The sequence below is a fragment of the Phyllostomus discolor genome, chromosome 3, assembly GCF_004126475.2.
Source record: "Phyllostomus discolor isolate MPI-MPIP mPhyDis1 chromosome 3, mPhyDis1.pri.v3, whole genome shotgun sequence".
Classification (NCBI taxonomy): domain Eukaryota; kingdom Metazoa; phylum Chordata; class Mammalia; order Chiroptera; family Phyllostomidae; genus Phyllostomus; species Phyllostomus discolor.
This window is the reverse complement of record NC_040905.2, coordinates 208,900,320-208,917,800: the sequence shown is the minus strand read 5'-3', so window position 1 is coordinate 208,917,800 and position 17,481 is coordinate 208,900,320. Positions and strand designations below refer to the sequence as shown.

Below are 17,481 nucleotides of genomic sequence, written 5' to 3'. Positions count from 1 at the left end.
GAGCCCTGAGGGGGGCGGGGAGGGGCACTGTGGTGGGAGGGAGCTGAACCACAGCAGCTGGCCTGGCCCAGGCAGCGTCTCTGAGCAGGTGTCAGGCAGAAAGAAGGGTGGGATGGGGCCAGGCAGGTGGAGGGCTGGAGGAAGAACCGGCTGCAGATGGAGGGAGGCCTCTGGAGTCAGACCCGGCCTCGTTCTGGCTCTGCTTCCCGCCGTGGGGCCCTGGCAGATGAGTGTCTCTCTCAGGGCCTCAGTTTCCTCATCTGTAAAAAAGCCGTCCCCACCTTATGGGGTTGTACAGATTTACAGTTTGTACAGTCACCTGTGAAGTGCCTGTCCCTAGGGATGGGGTCACCTCTGCTCACCCAGCTGTCACTCACGGTTGGTGGTGACAAATGGGCATGAAGACTTCCCAGCCACGCTGCCCCCCGCCCCGCCCCCCTCCACAGTGCCCCTCAGTGGATAGAGCACAGGCCTGTGAGCCAGTCAGGGCATGTGCCTGGCTGGTGGGCCAGGTCCCCAGTAGGGGGCACGTGAGAGGCAACCACACATTGATGTGTCTCCTCTTTCTCCCTCCTTTCCCCTCTCTAAAAATAAATAAAATCTTAAAAAGAAAATAAATAAATAAAAAGACTCCCAGCCCCATCAGCTCTCCCCCTCACAGCCTCATCCACGGCCCACGGCCCATGACCCACTGTCCCGATGGGACTCAAACTCAACCCCTCCCGGGTGGTCGCCTCCTCCCGCTCCAACCCCACGCATATACTGGCTTCTCCCTGCGGCCCAGTGACAGGCGCGTCTGTCCTGGCCCTGCCCCCAGATGGGGTGCTTACTGCTGGGCTGGCCCAGATTTCTGGGCTTTGTGACCTGGTAGGAACCCTCCACCAGTTACTTCCTCCAAGAGGACTTCTTGCAGACGGCTCCTGGCTGGGCTGGTGACAGGTCCTGGGCTGGTGACAGGTCCCGGCCTGCGGGAGGCATAGTGAGCACCTGCTTTGCTGCCACCGCAGTTCCTGCTGCTTCCGGGGGGAAAACGGTGAGTTGGGGTGGGAGCCTCACCTTGGGGTGGGGCACCTTGGTGTGCAGCCCCTCTTTGAGCTTGTGTCCACACCCTGGCTCCTTTTCCCCTCCGCAGCCCAGCTCCTACCTCCTCCTGAGGCTGAGGGGAAGCCAGGTGAGCCTCACGGCCTCCAGGTGTCTTAAGGGGCCTCTCTCCTCAGAAGGAACTTGGGTGCCGGGCCCGGAACCTCTAGCCAGGTTCTCGTCGGTGTCGGCAGGCACCATGTCCAGGTCACCCAGGCCAGTCTGACCACTCCTGTCTGTGCCCATGAAGAACAACCAGGTGCTCCCTGGTTCCAGGTCCACCGCCCGGGTCCTGGGAACAAGTGCTCATGAGCGGCCACTGTGTGCCGGCCATCACCGGCCTGCAGCTCTCACCGGCCTCTCTTCAGACGCCCCTCCCCGGGGCTCCTTCTTGCCTGCAGGGAGAGAGGCTGGTGTCCACGGGCCTGGCTCCCACCCTGGCGCTGCCCAGGACCCCTGGGGAGTTTGGGGCAAGTCCTCTCCCCTCTATGGGCCCTGGTTTCAGCCTCTGTAAATTGGGAGCCGGGGTGGCAAGCAAGGAGATCTCTGAGGACTCTTTCCAGGAGTTGAACATTGCAAAGATTGTTAAGGGGCCAGAAGAAGGTCACACCCAGGGTCTCCACCCGCCTGGGGCGCAAAGGGCTGAAGCAGAGGCTGTCTCCCCCAGACCGTAGGGGGTTGGCTCAGGAGTGGGGGGAGCACCAGAATTGGCCACAGCCCCCCTCATCCATTGAGGCTCGGGCATGCGCGTGGGCAGACCCGGGGCTCTGGAGCAGAATGGCTTGTGATTATTCAGCTCGGGCACCTGTGTGTACTCTGAGTCTCACTTCTCCCTCTAGGGAGGGGGGTAACCCCTCAGGTTATTTTAAGGATTCAGCGAGTGTGTTTGTCAAGTGCTTGTCACAGGAGAAAGCACATGACACATGGGAGCTGTTGTTTTCCTTTAAAAAAATTTTTTTTAGTTGATTCTAGAGAGAAAGGAAGGGAGGGAGAAAGAGAGGGAGAGAAACGTTGATGTGAAAGAGAAACATGGATCGGTTGCCTCCCATATGCGCCCCGGCTGGGCACCAAACCCGCACCCTAGGTGTGTAGACCTTTCTGTTTACAGGATGAGGCTCCGACCCACTGAGCCACACACTGGCTGGGGCGGACCCGTTGGCATCCTCATTGTTATTGAAGTGGTTGTCACTGTTCTTGGGGCCATCGCAGGAACTCAAAAAGAGTTTGGAACTCAAAGTTTGGAGGCTTTGGCGAGAAATAAATGATAAAACATTTATTCAAGAGTCTCAGGGCTTGCAAATTGGAAAGACAGGCAACACCCAGAATGTTGCAGAGGAGAAAGAAAGGCTGAGGATTCTTACAGTAAAAAGTACGTTCTTGAGAACAATCACTTCTGCATTCTTAGCCTCTGGATTGGTGCCAGATGGTAATCCTCCATGACTGCTGCCCAGGATGCAGGATGTCACGTGATCCGGACTCACGGACTTCCTTTCCTTAGCCCTTCAGGGCGTGCTCCGAGGGTTATCTGGAGGTTTGATGAAAATACAGGCACTGATGCAGGCCTGGAACATTTCAAAGTTTAAATTCCCAGTAAGACAAGAACAGAATCATTTCCTCACACCTCACGCTGCTCGAATTGAGGGATTTAGCGGCTTGGCTGGAGGGATTCCATTTAACTTCTCACTCTGTTCCTCACGGCCCAGGAGAAGTAAGCCAGCCCCCATGGCAGAACCTCCTGGAGTATGCCTAGGCCCCAGAGACATCGCAGGCCTGAGTGGGGAGCTCCAGGTCTGGATTTGGTCCAGGAGCTGGGCTGCTGCGCCCTTATTTCCAGAGGGCATTGGCCTGGGTTGGAAGAAGGGCTGGGGACAGGATGGCCCACCCTTGTGCAGTTTCCAGCCTGCAGGGTGACCTCTGGCAAAGGGCTCCCCTTTTCTGAGCCCCAGCGGCCGGGTTCATCAGGCTTCCTGCTTGGTGGCCCCTGCTCTGTGGTTGAGCGTGCCGGCAGGCGGCCAAGGAGGGCCAGGGGTGGGCATGGGGCTGGGGCGCAGGAAGCAGATGGAAGTGCATACCAGAGGGACAGGAAGCCTCGAGTCCACCCTTGGCCCTCCCCACTGCCCCCCGCTACCTGGTGGACCTTTTCTCTACAGCCTGGAAGCTGGACCTTGTTCCACCCCTTTTGTTTTAATTAAAAACAAAGTGGTGTTAACTTATTAAATTAGTCCAGTGCAAACAGCCTGGAAGTTTATGAAGCAAAAAGTCAAGATAGTACCCACCTATTCCACCTGGAGTCCATTCCCCAGGGGAAACTACTGCCAGTAGGCTTCGTAGATTCTTCTAGACACCCCCTGGGTGCACTGACAAGCATAAATGCATTGATAGTTATGTATATATATTTTTTAAGATTTTATTTATTTTTAGAGAGGGAAGGGAGGGAGATAGAGAGAGAGAGGGAAAGAGAGAGAGAGAGAAACATCAATGTGTAGTTGCTGGGGGTCATGGCCTGCAACTCAGGCATGTGCCCTGACTGGGAATCAAACTGGTGATGCTTCAGTTCGCAGCCCGTGCTCAATCCACTGAGCTACACCAGCCAGGGCTGATAGTTATATATTTTTAAAAGGAATCATATATGCAGTTTCTTTGTGATAAGTTAAAAATAAGTTTTTAGTCGTGGCTGGTGTGGCTCAGTAGACGGAATGCCAGCCTGTGAACCAAAAGGTCGCTGGTTTGATTCCCAGTCAGGGAAGATACCTGGGTTGTGAGCCAGGTTCCCCAGTTGGGGGCGTGCGATAGGCAGCTGATTAATGTATCTCTTGCACATTGATGCTTCTCTCCCTTTCTTTCTCCCTCCCTTCCCCCTCTCTAAAAATAAATAAATACAATCTTAAAAAATATATAAATAAATACAATATTTAAAAAGAGATTGTATTTATTTATATATTTTTAGCAAGAGGGAAAGGGAAGGAGAAAGAGATGGAGAGAAACTGTGTGGTTTCTCTCGTACGCCCCCTACTGGGGACCTGGCCTGCAACCCAGGCACGTGCCCTGACAGGGAATCCAACTGGAGATGCTTTGGTTTGCAGGCTGGCACTCAATCCACTGAACCACGTCAGCAAGGGCAAAAAAAAAAAAAAAATTATGCAAAAACATTGTGTAACCATTATCTTAAAATTTTTGGAAAATACAGTTAAGCCAAAAGAGAAAAAAAGCAGTCCATAGCCTCACCATTCCAGAAATAGCCACTGTTAACACTTCAATCACCATGGTAGGCAAAGGGCATTTTCTTATGTTCATTCACCTTTCTTTTTTTTTCTTTTTAAATACCGTGGTACGCACAAGTGATCAGACCCTACTAGAAATTCACGCCCCTGTGTTACCTCCCTGCCTCCCCTACGGAGACAACTGTATTCTTGACTTTTGCTTTTAAAACTTTAATCACTCTGATAGACGAAAGCTATCTTTTGTCCCTGGCTATGAGAGGCGGCCTACTGCCTGCAATACGCACAAACAATGTATCATGTTGTTCATTTGTCTCCTGAGACTTGCCTTTTTCACTCCTTATATCTCTAAGATTCATCCTTGTAATTCTAGCTCATTTCCCCCTGCTATTTAATATTCCACGCTGTGAACATACCATCGTGTAAGGAAATTCCATTCTCCCGTCGATGCATGGGCTGTTTCCAGTGGAGTATTTTGCCAAGCGAGGCTGCTTTGAATTTCGTTGTGTACATGTTCAAAAACTTCTCCAGGGTCCGTACACATGAAGGGAACGCACATTTTCCTATCTTTGTTTTCCAAAGGGATTAGAGATGCCATTCTTCACCTTGCTCTTTTCACTTCAACACCCTGTAAATATCCCGGCGGGCTCTTCCGACAGTGCACACCGAGCCTCATCCCTCCGTGTATTTAGTGGGGCTGGACCTTTGTTTATTTCACCGGGCCCCTATCACGGCTCCTGGTTATTTTTCACTATTCCATAAAGTGATATAATGAATACCCCAAAAATCGTAAGAAGTCAATAACATTTTTAACTCCAGAGGCGGCGGGCTGGGGAAAGGTAAGGAATGTGCCAAGACCACACAGCTAGAGAAGGCAGAGCTGGACTTCAATCCGAGGGGGACCCTGAGTTTATGCAGGGTGACTGAGTCACCCTGGGTGCAGGGCTCTGGAGGGCCCGGGTGGAGGTAACCAGGGGAAAACTCAAGTGATTCCAAGCACTGCGTGCTCTGGGACTCAGTTTCCCCATTCTGGTGGTGGTGAGATAAAGCGAGATAGAAGTGGGCATGATCCACACGGAAGGGCTCTGGAAGGCTGTTATTTTTATCGCCACTACAGGGCCCAGGGGAGTAAGCGAGCCCCTTAAGTGGCCCTAGCCCAGGGTCACTTGCCCTTACCCCAACCCCTTCCTGGCATCGCAAGGGGGCGGAGCCGGCCAGCGGTGGGGTCCCCCGCCCCCAGGCTCCGCCCTCCTCCCAGGCCTGAGAGGGAGCTGGGAACTGCGGCGCTAGGACCCAGCGGGCCAGGGCTGCGGCGGGGCCTGGGCGGCCGGAGCAGCGCGGACCCGGCTCTCAGCTCCCGGCACCATGTGAGGGGGCTCGGGGGCCACGGGGGGCCGGGCGCTCCCCAGGGGAGGTGAGCAGGCGCCGCGCGGGGGCGGGCAGCGGGGGTTGGGGCACTGCCTGAGCCCCGGGGGGAGGTTGGGAGCTTTTGGGGATGGGGAGTGATGATGTGGGTGCCCCAGGGGCTGCTATAGACCCACTCTTTAGGCAACCGGGACCGGAGATCCCGGTCCTCGGTGCCCAAGGGCTGTCGCGGGGTTCGCGGGGGCCTTCTGTGTCTGTCTACACCATCGGAGCCCGGGGACCCGGCCGCTCTCTGCCTCCTGTTTTTTCCCAGCTGGGGCTGGGACTCCGGGACCTCCGGAGTGCGGGAGTTCGTGGGGTCAGCGCAGTGGGGATGCAGAGGGCGAGTCGCCCCCTCCCCAAGCGGACCCGCTGGCTCGACCACCCCCATTTGGGAAATTAGGTACCCCCTCCCCCTTCTCCCCGAAGGCTTCCTTCCACGCCGCTCGTGGGGGGCGTCCCGACCCTGCAGGGGGACTCCCCGGGCTGGGAGAGGCAGAGCCCCCCGAACTGAGGACAAGGTGTGCTGCCCTCCCCTTACCTCGCGCACTCAGCCCAACTGCGGGCCCGCTGTGGGCATGACTCCACAGCCCGGCCCAGTGCTCTGGGCTGCGGTCTCCCCAGCCTGAGCAAGTCACTCCCCAACAGGCCTGCCTCGTGTGCCAGGCCAGGGGGTGGGCGCACACGTGGGGCCTCTGGCCCATTCCAGCCCTGGGGTATCCTTGAGGGAGATCCCATTAACCTCAGCCCTGGGCTGCTCCCTGCAAACAAGTCTCCCCAGCAGGCTCTGGACAGCCCTGCAAGGCACTTTGCCTCTCTGAACCTCAGTCTCCTCGTCTGTGAAATGGGGAGTGAGAGCCCCTACCATGCAGTGTTGCCAGGAAGATGGAGTGAGTGGGTAATGCTTAGTTGGCACACATTTCTTTTGGGAGTGACGTTGCTGGGCTACGGGTCAGAGGAGGGGGGAATGTTTCGCTGGCAAACTCCGTGAGGCAGGCCTTGAACAAGGAGTAACAGCAAGACTCACAGCTGCTGGCACTGACCTAGCACCTGCAAACCCTGTGCCTTCCTTGCCAGACGGGCTTGAATCCTTCCAGCCTCCCCTGAAGTGACCTACTGTCATTACTCCCACTTCACAGATGAGGAAACTGAGGCTGAGAGAGGTCCACGGCTTGCCCAAGGCCCCTCAGCCAGTAAGTGGTGGAACCAGGATTCGCACTTGAACCTGAGATGCTGCACTGACCATGGCCTTCTCAAGAGCAGGACTGTGACGGGACTGACAAGGGGGACCGACCAGGGGGACCCTGGTCCTGGCTGAGGGCACCGCTCAGGCACAGGTGGGAAAGTCGGAGGTGGGCCTGGGAACTGGCGTGCGCTAGGGTGTCTGGAGCGAGGCCCATCTGGAGGAAAGAGTAGTGACGACGAGGCTCAGCTCAGAGCGGCTGCTGGCCCAGCTGGACCGGCAAGGGCCTGGAATGCCAGAGGCGTCAGGACTGATGGGGGCGACCCTGGAATTCTGGACTCTTGTCATTTGCTCTGAGGGGCTTTGCGTCCAAAGACAGGCTACTCCTCCCTTGTGATGAGCCTCGGTTTTCGGATCTGTACCGGGTGAGAGTCCCTGGGCCTCCCGGACTGGCTGTGAGGGCGGGCCAGGGCGAAATCTGAAACCTGGCTGGGAGGCAGGGGGCGGGGCTCGGAAGGCGAGGGAACCGGGCCTGGGTAGTGGGCGGAGTCAGGACCTAACCAGTCAGGAGCCGTGTATGGGGGAAGGCTTCTTTGGCCTGAGGTTCTCCGGCTATTCCGGTGGCAGTGTAGGAGTAAACAGCAGCTAGGTCAGGGGGCGGAGATGGTAGCGGGAGCTGGGAGGCCACTGGAAGGGAGGGCAGCTGGGCAGCCCCGGGCCCCAGCTTCTCCCTTTGCGCTCTCCCAACCTTAGTGCCCTCCGGGCTTGAATCTGCTGGAGGCGGCTGGACACAAGTGCTTGTTTCCATTTGACAGGTGGGGAAACTGAGATCTGGACAAGAGCTGGGTCCTGGGAGGATGGGTGCCGGTTGAGGAGCTAGGGGCAGATCTGGGCTTGGAAGGAAGGGCTGTCCGAGGCGCATCAGGCTGCATTGTCCCCTGAAGATCCCTCGCACCCTCTGAGGGTAGGGCTGTGATTATAGCCAATTGAGAGATGAAACTGTGTGCCCTTAACCCCTCAGATTGTGCTCGGAAATCACTGAAATCATTCAGCCATCCTCCTGTACCCATCTCCAGGAGGCACCGCAGAGGATGCGGTGAGGGCTTGGGGGAGCGCTCAGCCTTGTGGGGAGCTGACACCTGGGGGAAGTTCCTGGCCCGCCGCAGGTTGGAGGGATGAGTGGGCGTGAGCAGGGTGCAGGAAGGCAGGGTTTTTTTCAGACATTTTGTGCAAGACCTGCAAGGGTGCAGGTGCAGAGAAGTTTGGGGACCTACAAGGAATGTTGCTTTATTCCAAGGCCACAGGAACCTAAAGCAGGGGTTTGAGTAGCGGTGAGAATGGGGTTCCTGCTGGGTGGGGGCAGGCTCCCCAGCATGGGAACCAGCTGCCTAGAAGAGCCAGGGTGTGGGGCAGCCCCTGCTGAGGGCACTGAGGGGCAGAGGACGAGGGGCAGGAAGGGAATAAGGGTTCTGCCACCACGTGGCCCCGGGATCTCGGTGTTCTGCCCTTTCTGCGCCTCCGTGTCTCCATCTGCAAATTATACAGCCCCGAGCCTTGAAGTCGTGGGTGGGAGGAGAGCTGGCAGGGGTGGGGAGGGTGGAGTCTTCGACAAGCTGGGCCTAGGGGAGGGCACGCAGGCCATAACCCTTTCTGTGACTTGCAGGTGTGAGCCCACACCCCTGCCCGCTGGGCCACCTGCAGGACGCTGGCCCCTGCCCCTCAGCAGACGCCAGAGAGAGATGAGTAGCAACAAAGTAAGTCCTCCTTCATTTCTGGTCCCCAGCTCAGCCTTTTGCTTCCTTCAATGAGGCCAGCTTCTACGGACCAGCCTCTGGCCCAAGCCCCAAGTCTCCCTTCCTTGCCGAGAAACGGCTGGTGCCTGGGAGGCCCTGGCCGGAGCCCTACTGTACCACTGATCCGTGTGGCTTTGGGCGGGCTCCTGCCTCTCTGGGCCCGGGTCCAAGACGGCAAAGTGCTGTGCAGGGAGGGTGGGGTGGGGAGGCGGAGGTGAGTGGGAGTCTGGAGGAGGGGGCAGAGTCAGTCCGAGATGACAGAACGCGGTGAGCATCCCTGTGAGGATATTGGGATTCCCCATCTTCCACTCATTCATGCTTTCCTGAGCACCAGCTACGTACCTGGTCCTGTACCCCCGCCTCCTAGGATCCATGGCAGCACAGCCTCGGCAGAGCCTGAGGGCTGGGCGCTGGGTGATGTGGGTGTATCAGTCTGGGTCCCACTGGCAGAGAGAAACTGCACAATAATTTGAACAGGGAAAGTTTAGTCGGGCTTTGGAGTACTGAGGGACTGGAACTCTAAGGAATGAGGGAATCTCGGGTGTAAGGAGCAGCCACCAGCCCCAGGTCGGAGATCCAGGCCTTGCTGGAGAGGGCACGGCTTTCGTCCACTGGGGGGCAGAGAACTCAGGGTGGTGCTGTACTGGTGAAAGCAGCTGTAAATCCACCCTCCAGGCCACAGGGAAGGCTGTTTCGGGAGATAACTCCCCAGAGGCACCTGCCCTCCGTACAGAACTGCTCCGGGGAGGGAAGCTGAGGGCATCTGGTTGTTGCAGGTGGTTGAGTGTCCTGGTTGAGCCCAACTCTGGAGAAGCTGCGATCACAGCAGGAGCCTGAGGCACTGTGCTCCAGAACCACCCAAGGGTGGGCGCTGGAGGAATGTGCTGGGCGCAGCGGGCTGCTGGCCACTGGGCACTGGAGTTGAGCACATGCTGAAGAAGCCACGTGCCCTGTGGGGGCGCGTGCCCCAGAGTCAGACGCAAAAGCCCACCAGAGTCAGGAGGCGAGGGCCTTGCCTTCTGCAGTGTCTTCTGCGCTCTCTACTGACAAAGCTTAATATGCAGTTAGCTGGTAAGGAAAAACAAGTAAAGGGTCCAGATCCATTTCTGCAGAGCTGGCAAAAAGGGTGAACTTGGACCCCGGCTGGTGTGGCTCAGTGGATTGAGGGCCAGCCTGCAAACTGAAAGATCGCTGGTTCGGTTCCCAGTCAGGGCACATGCCTGGGTCATGGGCCAAGTCCCTGGTTGGGGGTGTTCAAGAGGCAACCAATGTATCTCTTGCACATCGATGTTTCTCTCCCTCTCGTTCTCCCTTCCTTCCCCTCTCTAAAAATAAATAGAATCCTTTTTTTAAAATGAGGTTTCAGTTTCTTTTCTTTTTTCTTTATTTTCTTTTTTTTTTTTAGATTTTATTCATTTATTTTTAGAGAGGGAAGGGAGGGAGATAGAGAGAGAGAGAAAAACATCAATGTGCAGTTGCTGGGGGTTATGGCCTGCAACCCAGGCATATACCCTGGCTGGGAATCAAACCTGCGGCACTTTGGTTCGCAGCCCGTGCTCAATCCACTGAGCCACACCAGCCAGGGCAAAATAAATAGAATCTTTAAAAAAAAGAGGGGTGAACTTGGAGCTGAGAAACAGTATGTGGATAACCAGTGCAGCGGGCTCAGCACCAGGAGCCAGGGCCCCCAGGTCTCAGGTAGCCTTGCAGACCCTGTGCACACACCCCAGTGGGCAGTCTGGGCATCACGTTCCTGCCCGTGCAGCCCGACTCCTGAGCAGATCCACGCCCTCCGGGCTCCCAAGCATCCCTCCAGCTGCAGGAGGGACCCTTCTGGCGCCCGCACACGATCCAATCCAACCCAGCAGACCAGCCTGTGAGAACCTTCTGTGCTCCAGTCCTCGCCACCCTGAGAGCTGGGATAATGGTGGGGAGCAAGGCTGACCCAGTCCCCGCCTCAGAACTCACGGTGGTGTGATCGGTGCTCAGAGGGACGGAGGAGGCCTTCCTGGAGGAGGCAGTGTCTGAACTGGTTTGGGATCCGGAGCAGGGGTAGTAGGGGGTGACGAGGTGGGGCGCCAAGTCCGCACGGTCACTGGGCCCTCACCAGCTCTCCCCTCTCCAGGAGCAGCGGTCAGCAGTGCTCGTGATCCTCTTCGCTCTCATCACCATCCTCATCCTCTACAGCTCCAACAGTGCCAACGAGGTCTTCCACTATGGCTCCCTGCGAGGCCTCAGTCGCCGGCCCATCAACCTCAAGAAGTGGAGCCTCACCGACGGCTATGTCCCCATTCTTGGCAACAAGGTAGGGCAGCCACTTGGGGGAGCTGCCTGGTGCCTGACCCTCCCCATTGCCCTCCACCACTGCTCCCGCGCTTTTTTTCTCTCCACGCTCTCCATCCCTCCTAAAGGAAAGGGTGGCCCCGGGAGTCAAGGTCCCGGCCCCCACTGCCCTCAGCCCCCTTTTTGCTATGTGACCTTGGACAAGTGCTCTGCCCCAGGGTGGGCATCAGTTCTCTCCGAGGTCCCACCCTTCGCACTAAAATCCTACCATCTCCTCAGGCAGAAATTTTTGGAAAGACATCTGGTTGTCAGTGATTTCTGTCTCTGCTGGGGAGTCCACATGGGGTTTGGGAGGACCCCGCGGTACCGGACAGCACAGAAATAGCCTCTGCTCCCGCCCCCATTGCATCTTCTCCCTAGCACAGTTGACTCACCGCCCGAGTTATTTTATCTTTTACGTGTTCGTGTCTCCCTGACCGGGGGTTCTCGAAGGCAGGAGTGCAGTCTCTCTTGCCCGTTGCTCTGTCCCGAGCACTTGACCACTAGCCTGCTTACTATAAATATCTGTGGAACGTTGAACACATGGGCTTCAGTTTCTCTGTCTTTAAAATGGGCATACTTAGCCCTGGCTGGTGTGGCTCAGTGGATTGAAGGAACCAAAAGGCGGCCGGTTCGATTCCCAGTCAGGGCACATGCCTGGGTTGTGGGCCAGGTCTCTAGTAGGGGGCATATGAGAGGCAACCACACGTTGATTTTTCTCTCCCTCTTTTTCTCCTGCCCTTCCCCTCTCTCTAAAAATAAATAAACAAAATGGTCATAATTATTTTGGCCTCTCGGAGGCCTGGATGTACAGAGCACAAAGCCTGCCACAAGTGACTGTGACAGCGTTGACTTTCCTTGTCCCCCCAGACGCTGCCTTCCCGCTGCCACCAGTGTGTGGTCATCACCAGCTCCAGCCACCTGCTGGGCACCAAGCTGGGGCCCGAGATTGAACGGGCCGAGTGCACGATCCGCATGAATGACGCGCCCACCACGGGCTACTCGGCAGACGTGGGCAACAAGACCACCTTCCGCGTGGTGGCCCATTCCAGTGTCTTCCGTGTGCTGCGGAGGCCCCAGGAGTTCGTCAACCGGACCCCCGAAACCGTATTCATCTTCTGGGGGCCCCCGAACAAGATGCAGAAGCCCCAGGGCAGCCTCGTGCGGGTCATCCAGAGGGCAGGCCTGGTGTTCCCCAACATGGAGGCCTACGCCGTCTCTCCCGGCCGCATGCGCCAATTTGACGACCTCTTCCGGGGTGAGACAGGCAAGGACAGGTACCAGCCTCCCGCCTGCCCCCTCTGGCCAGCCCTCTGCTCTTCAGCATGTTGTGCGCGGTGGGCCTGTTGCTCCCAGCATGCACCACTTCGAGGGTGTGGTCACATGCCCACCTCTGGTTTGGTCTCCTGGGGGAGTACTCTTCACGTCCAACTTTTAGCACGAGTCACCTCCAGCATGCACTGCATGGCCTCATCTTCCCTCGGGGGCTGCCTCCCAGCATGCATTGCTCTGAGAGAAGGAGGGCTCCCAGCATGCTCTGCTCTCAGGTTGCCCAGTTATTTCCAGCATCTTTCTAGGAGAGCTCCCTCTAGCGTCCCTCCTGGCACCTCTTGCTTTCAGCGCGCTGTTGGCTCCCAGCACTAAGTACGGGTCACTTGCAGCCCTGCTCCGGAACAGCTAGGCCCGTGCCGTCCAAGGGAAATAGAATGCAAGCCAGATACGTAATTTTAAGTTTTTATAGTAGCCGCATGAAAACAATAAAGAGAAACAGATGAAATTATTTTTAATATATTTTATTAACTCAGTATGTCCCACATATGGGTCCTATACATATGTGTTTGATTTATACCTAAATATTTAAAGTTTTGGAGCTATTGTAAATGGTATTTTTGGGCTCTCAATTATTCATCGCTAGTATTTAGAAATATGATTTTTGTATAGTGACCTTATATCCCGTAATCCTGCTAAATTGACTTTTTGGTTCTAGGAGATTTTGGTAGCTTCTTTGGGATTGTTCCGTTCAGATGATTATGGAAGGGCATGCAAAGAAGGCCAGTTTTATTCCTTTAGGCCTCATTTCTGTTTCTTGCCTTATCGCACCGGCTAGGAACTTCCAGTCCAACATGGAACTTTATTGGAAGGGGCGGGAGTCGACATCCTTGCCTTGGCCTGGGTCTCAGGAGGGAAGGTCCAGTCTCTCCTCATGAAATGTGAGGTTAGCTACAGGTTTCTGTAGCTTCCCTGTGTCCGGTTGAGGAAATTCCCTTTCCTTCTTAGTTCACTAAGAGTTTTTATCAGTACTGAATTTTGAATTTTATCCAATGTTTTTCCACCTCAATTAATATGTGGTTTTTTAAAGACTATTAATATGGTGGATTATCTTGATTGATTTTTCAAGGCTATCGAGTTAGCCTTGTATTTCTGCAATAAACTCCAGCTCGTTGTGGCGTGTTGTTGTTTTTATATGTTGATGGATATGATTTGCTAGTACTTTGAGGTTTTGGTCTCTGTGTTCGTGAGAGACGGTGGTCTGTAGTTTATTTTGTGCTGTCTCTGCCTGGTTTGGCTGTCAGGGTGATGCCAGCCTCGCTAAGTGAGCTGGGAAGTGTTTCCTCTTCTGTTTTCTGGAAGAGATTGTATAGGATTGGTGTTATTTTTGTCTTTAAATGTTTGCTAGAATTTGCTGGTGAAACTATCTGGGCTTGGAGAGTGTTTTCCAGAAGATTTTAAACTGTGGATTCACTTTCCTTAGTAGTCACAGGATATTCAGGTTATCCGTTTGGTCTCGGGTGAGTTTTGGCCGTTTGTAGTGTTCAAGAAATCGGCCCGTTTCATGGGAGTTTCCGTGCGCGTAGTCTTTTGTGGTTTTTTTAAGTCGTTTAATGTGCACATGGTCTGTGACGAGGTGCCCTCTTTTACCCTTGATATTTGTGTCTTTTTTCTCTTCTTTTTCTGTCAGTCTTGTGAGAGGTTTCTTTTCTAGTAAACTTTTCAGAGAACCACCTTCCACCAAATATATCCCAACTATTTTCAGTTCGACATGTCATCCATATAAAAAAAACCATCAGTGACAGATTCTGCATGCTTTTTTCACACTCTCCAAGAAATCCAGAGCGTGTTCTACACTGACGCCACGTCTCAACCCCATGCCGAGTGCCCACCCACGCTGCCTGCGGCCACCCCCAGTGGACAGCACAGCTCCAGGCTCACAGCTGCTGTTCCCATGCCTTGCCCTGAACCTGTCACTCCCAGCACAACTGTCTCTGATAGGTCGCCCCGTAGGAGTTTGCTTCTAGCCTGGGCACAGCTGCCTCCAGCATGCTCTGTGGTCGTGGCCACCCCCTGACTGCTCCGGTGTGACCAGTTTCCCCGAGTTTATTCCCGGCATGCCCTTCTCCTACTCTCGCCCTCAAAGGAGCTCTCTCCACACCCCTCACCTCTGCCCAGACAAGCCCTCTGCCAGCACAGCCGTGCTCCCCCAGGGGGCTGGACAGCGGTGACTAAAGTGGGGGAGTTCTGTGAAACTGAGGGGTAGACTCTTCCTCCCTGCCTGCCCCGCCTATGCCTGCACGCCCCCTCATCAAGCTCTCTCTCTGCCCCCAGGGAGAAGTCCCATTCGTGGCTGAGCACAGGCTGGTTCACCATGGTGATTGCGGTGGAGCTGTGTGACCACGTGCACGTCTACGGCATGGTCCCCCCCGACTACTGCAGGTGAGCCCCCCCCAGGATAGTGCCTAGTCACTGGCCCTGGGATGGAGCTGGGGGCCTGGAAACCTTGGCTGAGTGGCCTTTAAGGGTCTCTGATGGCATTCAGACTGCCCTGCGGAGGTCCAGGCTCCTCAGAGCCGCCTCAGGGGCCAGAGTCCAGAGTTTGTGTATTAGTAATAACTATTATTATTACTACATGAAAAGCCCAGGAAGCACAGTTGTGGTTTATTGAGTGGGGACCATGTCTCGAGCATGACTATATTTATGATCTTGTTCACTCCTCATAGTGATCCTAAGGGATAGGTATGTTATTATCCCCATTTCATAGATGGGGAAAACTGAGGAAGTGGTTCTGTGAGTGGCCAAAGGTCCCACAGACAGTGAAGAGTGGGGGCCAGGCTCCAGAGCCCATAGTCCTTACGTCTACCCTACTCTGCCTTGGGGACAGGAAAAGGTCTACTGCTTAAAAAAAAAAAGTTAATGGTGGAAAACTGAGGCCCAGGGAGGTACAGGAATTTCTGCCATTCAGGTCCTATAGCGGCTGGTCAGGGGCTAGAAGGGGCAAGGGCCCCGCCCAAGGGGGCACCCACCCCACACTCACAGCCCGTATCTGCTCTGCCCCAGCCAGCGGTCCCGCCTGCAGCGCATGCCCTACCACTACTATGAGCCCAAGGGGCCGGACGAGTGTGTCACCTACATCCAGAACGAACACAGCCGCAAGGGCAACCACCACCGCTTCATCACGGAGAAGAGGGTCTTCTCGTCCTGGGCCCAGCTGTACGGGATCACCTTCTCCCATCCCTCGTGGACCTAGGCCGCCCTGCCTGCGGGGCCCTCACAAGGGACACAGGAGAAGTGGCTCGCAGCCGGCCATCTCCTGGCCAATCAAGGCTGGCCAGCCATCTCCTGGCCAATCAAGGCTGGCCAGAGTATCTTCTGGCCAATCAAGGCTGGCCAGCCATCTCCTGGCTAATCAAGGCTGGCCAGCCATCTCCTGGCCAATCAAGGCTGGCCAGAGTACCTTCTGGCCAATCAGGGCCTTGAAGAGGGTGTATCCTCCAGCCAGTCAGGGCCTGGGGATATCTCTTGGCCAATCAGGGATTTGGACTTTCTGTGGTTAATCAGGGGTGTCGGGATTTCTTGTCCAGTCAGGGTCTGAGCGTAGTCAATCAGGGTATTTCTGAGTCATTTGAGGCCAAGGACATGTGCTTTCCCATGAGGCCTTGGTTCAGAGCCCCAGGATGGTTCCCAAATCATTCCCTATTGTCCAGGGGACAATGGGGTCCTGTTCCAAGGACCTGGGTACTCTGTGTTACCCCTCACTTCCCCAGAGCCAGAAAGAGAGGTTGCATAGGGGGTGGGAGCTCTCTGGAGGCCAGGCTGGGGCAATTGTGGGCTCGAGGGGTTCCCAAAGTTGGGGGGCAGTGTCTGGGTCTCGTCTCTGCCCTGAGTGGCCTTGGACAAATCCCTCGTCCCCCTCTCTGGCACCCTTCTGCCCATGTCAGGTTCTAAGGTGGAGTCTTCGACCCCCTCACACCTTCCGCACTGGCTGCCTTGGGTCTGCCCTTCCATAATACTAGACCCCTCCAGCGACTACCCCTTGCTGGGGGTCTCACCTTTCTAGGGGTCTGGGGTTCCCTTCCCTACCTCCTCCTGGAGATGAGGGTATTTTTGCGCAAACTCCCCCAGGTCTGGGGGACTCTGATAGGAATGGCCCAGCTGCCATTAGCTTGGCTCTTAAAGAGCCAGGCCCCCTTTTCTGTTGTCCAGCAATGAGGCTTTCCACCTGTTGGAGGAGCCTTTGGGGCTGAGAAAGGGGGGACCCCAGCCAAACCGAGGTTTCAAGCAGCCCCTTTGTCTGCAGCTGCTGGAATCATCCAAGCGTCTCCCTCCTGCTGGGCCCGGACAAGCTCTAGGGGGCCGGGAGCTGTGTTGCTTGGGTTCTGTCCCTCCTCACTCTGTATCAGGCACTTTATGACTGGGCCTCAGGGGGTGGGTTTGCCCCCTGCTCCTCTGGAGCCTGGAAGGGAAGACTAGAGGCCTTCCTGGAGGAGGCTGTGGAATGGGAGGGGCCAGGTAGAGGAGGAGGCGGCCAGCAGCAAGCCATTGCACACTGGGGTAGGGGTGGGGTCTGGCGGCTCCCCCAGACTTGGTTTTGTAATGATTTGTACAGGAATAAATGCGCCTAAGCTCTAGCTCCAGCTCCTGCGTCTTCCGATGGGTCGAGCTGGGCCCAGGCTGGTCCAGGATGTTGGGCCTCTGTGGGACCGCGCCCACACCCTCCAGGTTAGGAGCCCACCCACGAGCAGGGTGGCCAGCTTTTCCAGCTGGCCAGTGAGTCGTGCGTTTCGCAGCTTGGGTGGGGAGCTGGCAGCTCTGGGGGTTGGGGGGTGTGGCATTCCCAGGCCGAGCCCATCTGGCTTTTCCAGTCCTGCCTTCCCCTGCTGCTGTGACCTTGGGCAAGTCGCTTCCCGGGCAGAGCCCCAGTTTCAGGACCGCCCACTGCTGTCCAGGAGCTCGGGTTCCAGGGAGGGGCGAGGCCCCGTGACAGGTTCTGTGCCACTCAGGCCACCCCAGGAAGGAAGGAAGGGCTGCAAAGACAATAGTACAGGTGCTGTGAGAGGGGCCTTGAGTAGGTGACAATCTTCTGAGACGGGGAAGATGAGGACGGGTCCTGCAGAGGCGGGGACAAGAGCTTTGGGGGCGCAGAATGACATCTCTGTGTTAGAAAGCAGCTGGGGGAGGGGGGAGGAACGGGAGAGAGGAAGCAAGG

The 17,481-nt window shown here is 56.1% G+C and overlaps 1 protein-coding gene across 13 annotated transcripts; it reads left to right on the top strand.

The window, feature by feature from the left end:
• The first annotated feature begins 1,045 nt into the window (after positions 1 to 1,045).
• ST6GALNAC6 (ST6 N-acetylgalactosaminide alpha-2,6-sialyltransferase 6) lies at positions 1,046 to 16,909 on the top strand. 13 transcript variants are annotated; one of them, XM_036022273.1, is made up of 9 exons: positions 5,581 to 5,712; positions 6,842 to 7,039; positions 7,639 to 7,700; positions 8,549 to 8,639; positions 10,804 to 10,983; positions 11,871 to 12,277; positions 14,604 to 14,711; positions 15,337 to 15,572; positions 15,690 to 16,909. In XM_036022273.1, the coding sequence occupies exons 4-9, from the start codon at positions 8,625 to 8,627 to the stop codon at positions 15,827 to 15,829; spliced, it is 1,086 nt and encodes a 361-aa protein (XP_035878166.1). In that variant the 5' UTR covers positions 5,581 to 5,712; positions 6,842 to 7,039; positions 7,639 to 7,700; positions 8,549 to 8,624; the 3' UTR covers positions 15,830 to 16,909. The 13 variants fall into 13 exon arrangements, with proteins under 13 accessions (XP_035878168.1, XP_028369650.1, XP_035878170.1 ...); XM_036022272.1 differs by having other exon boundaries at positions 6,842 to 7,310; XM_036022269.1 differs by lacking the exon at positions 7,639 to 7,700 and having other exon boundaries at positions 5,581 to 5,665; positions 6,842 to 7,310.
• The last annotated feature ends 572 nt before the right edge of the window (positions 16,910 to 17,481 follow it).

Bases quoted from the DNA above. Each gene is read 5' to 3' on its own strand.
- ST6GALNAC6 (XM_036022269.1), top strand. From the start codon at position 7,282: ATGAGCCTCGGTTTTCGGATCTGTACCGG. The intron at 10,984-11,870 runs GTAGGGCAGCCA...TTGTCCCCCCAG, and splicing joins TCCCCATTCTTGGCAACAAG to ACGCTGCCTTCCCGCTGCCA. The intron at 14,712-15,336 runs GTGAGCCCCCCC...TGCCCCAGCCAG, and splicing joins GTCCCCCCCGACTACTGCAG to CGGTCCCGCCTGCAGCGCAT.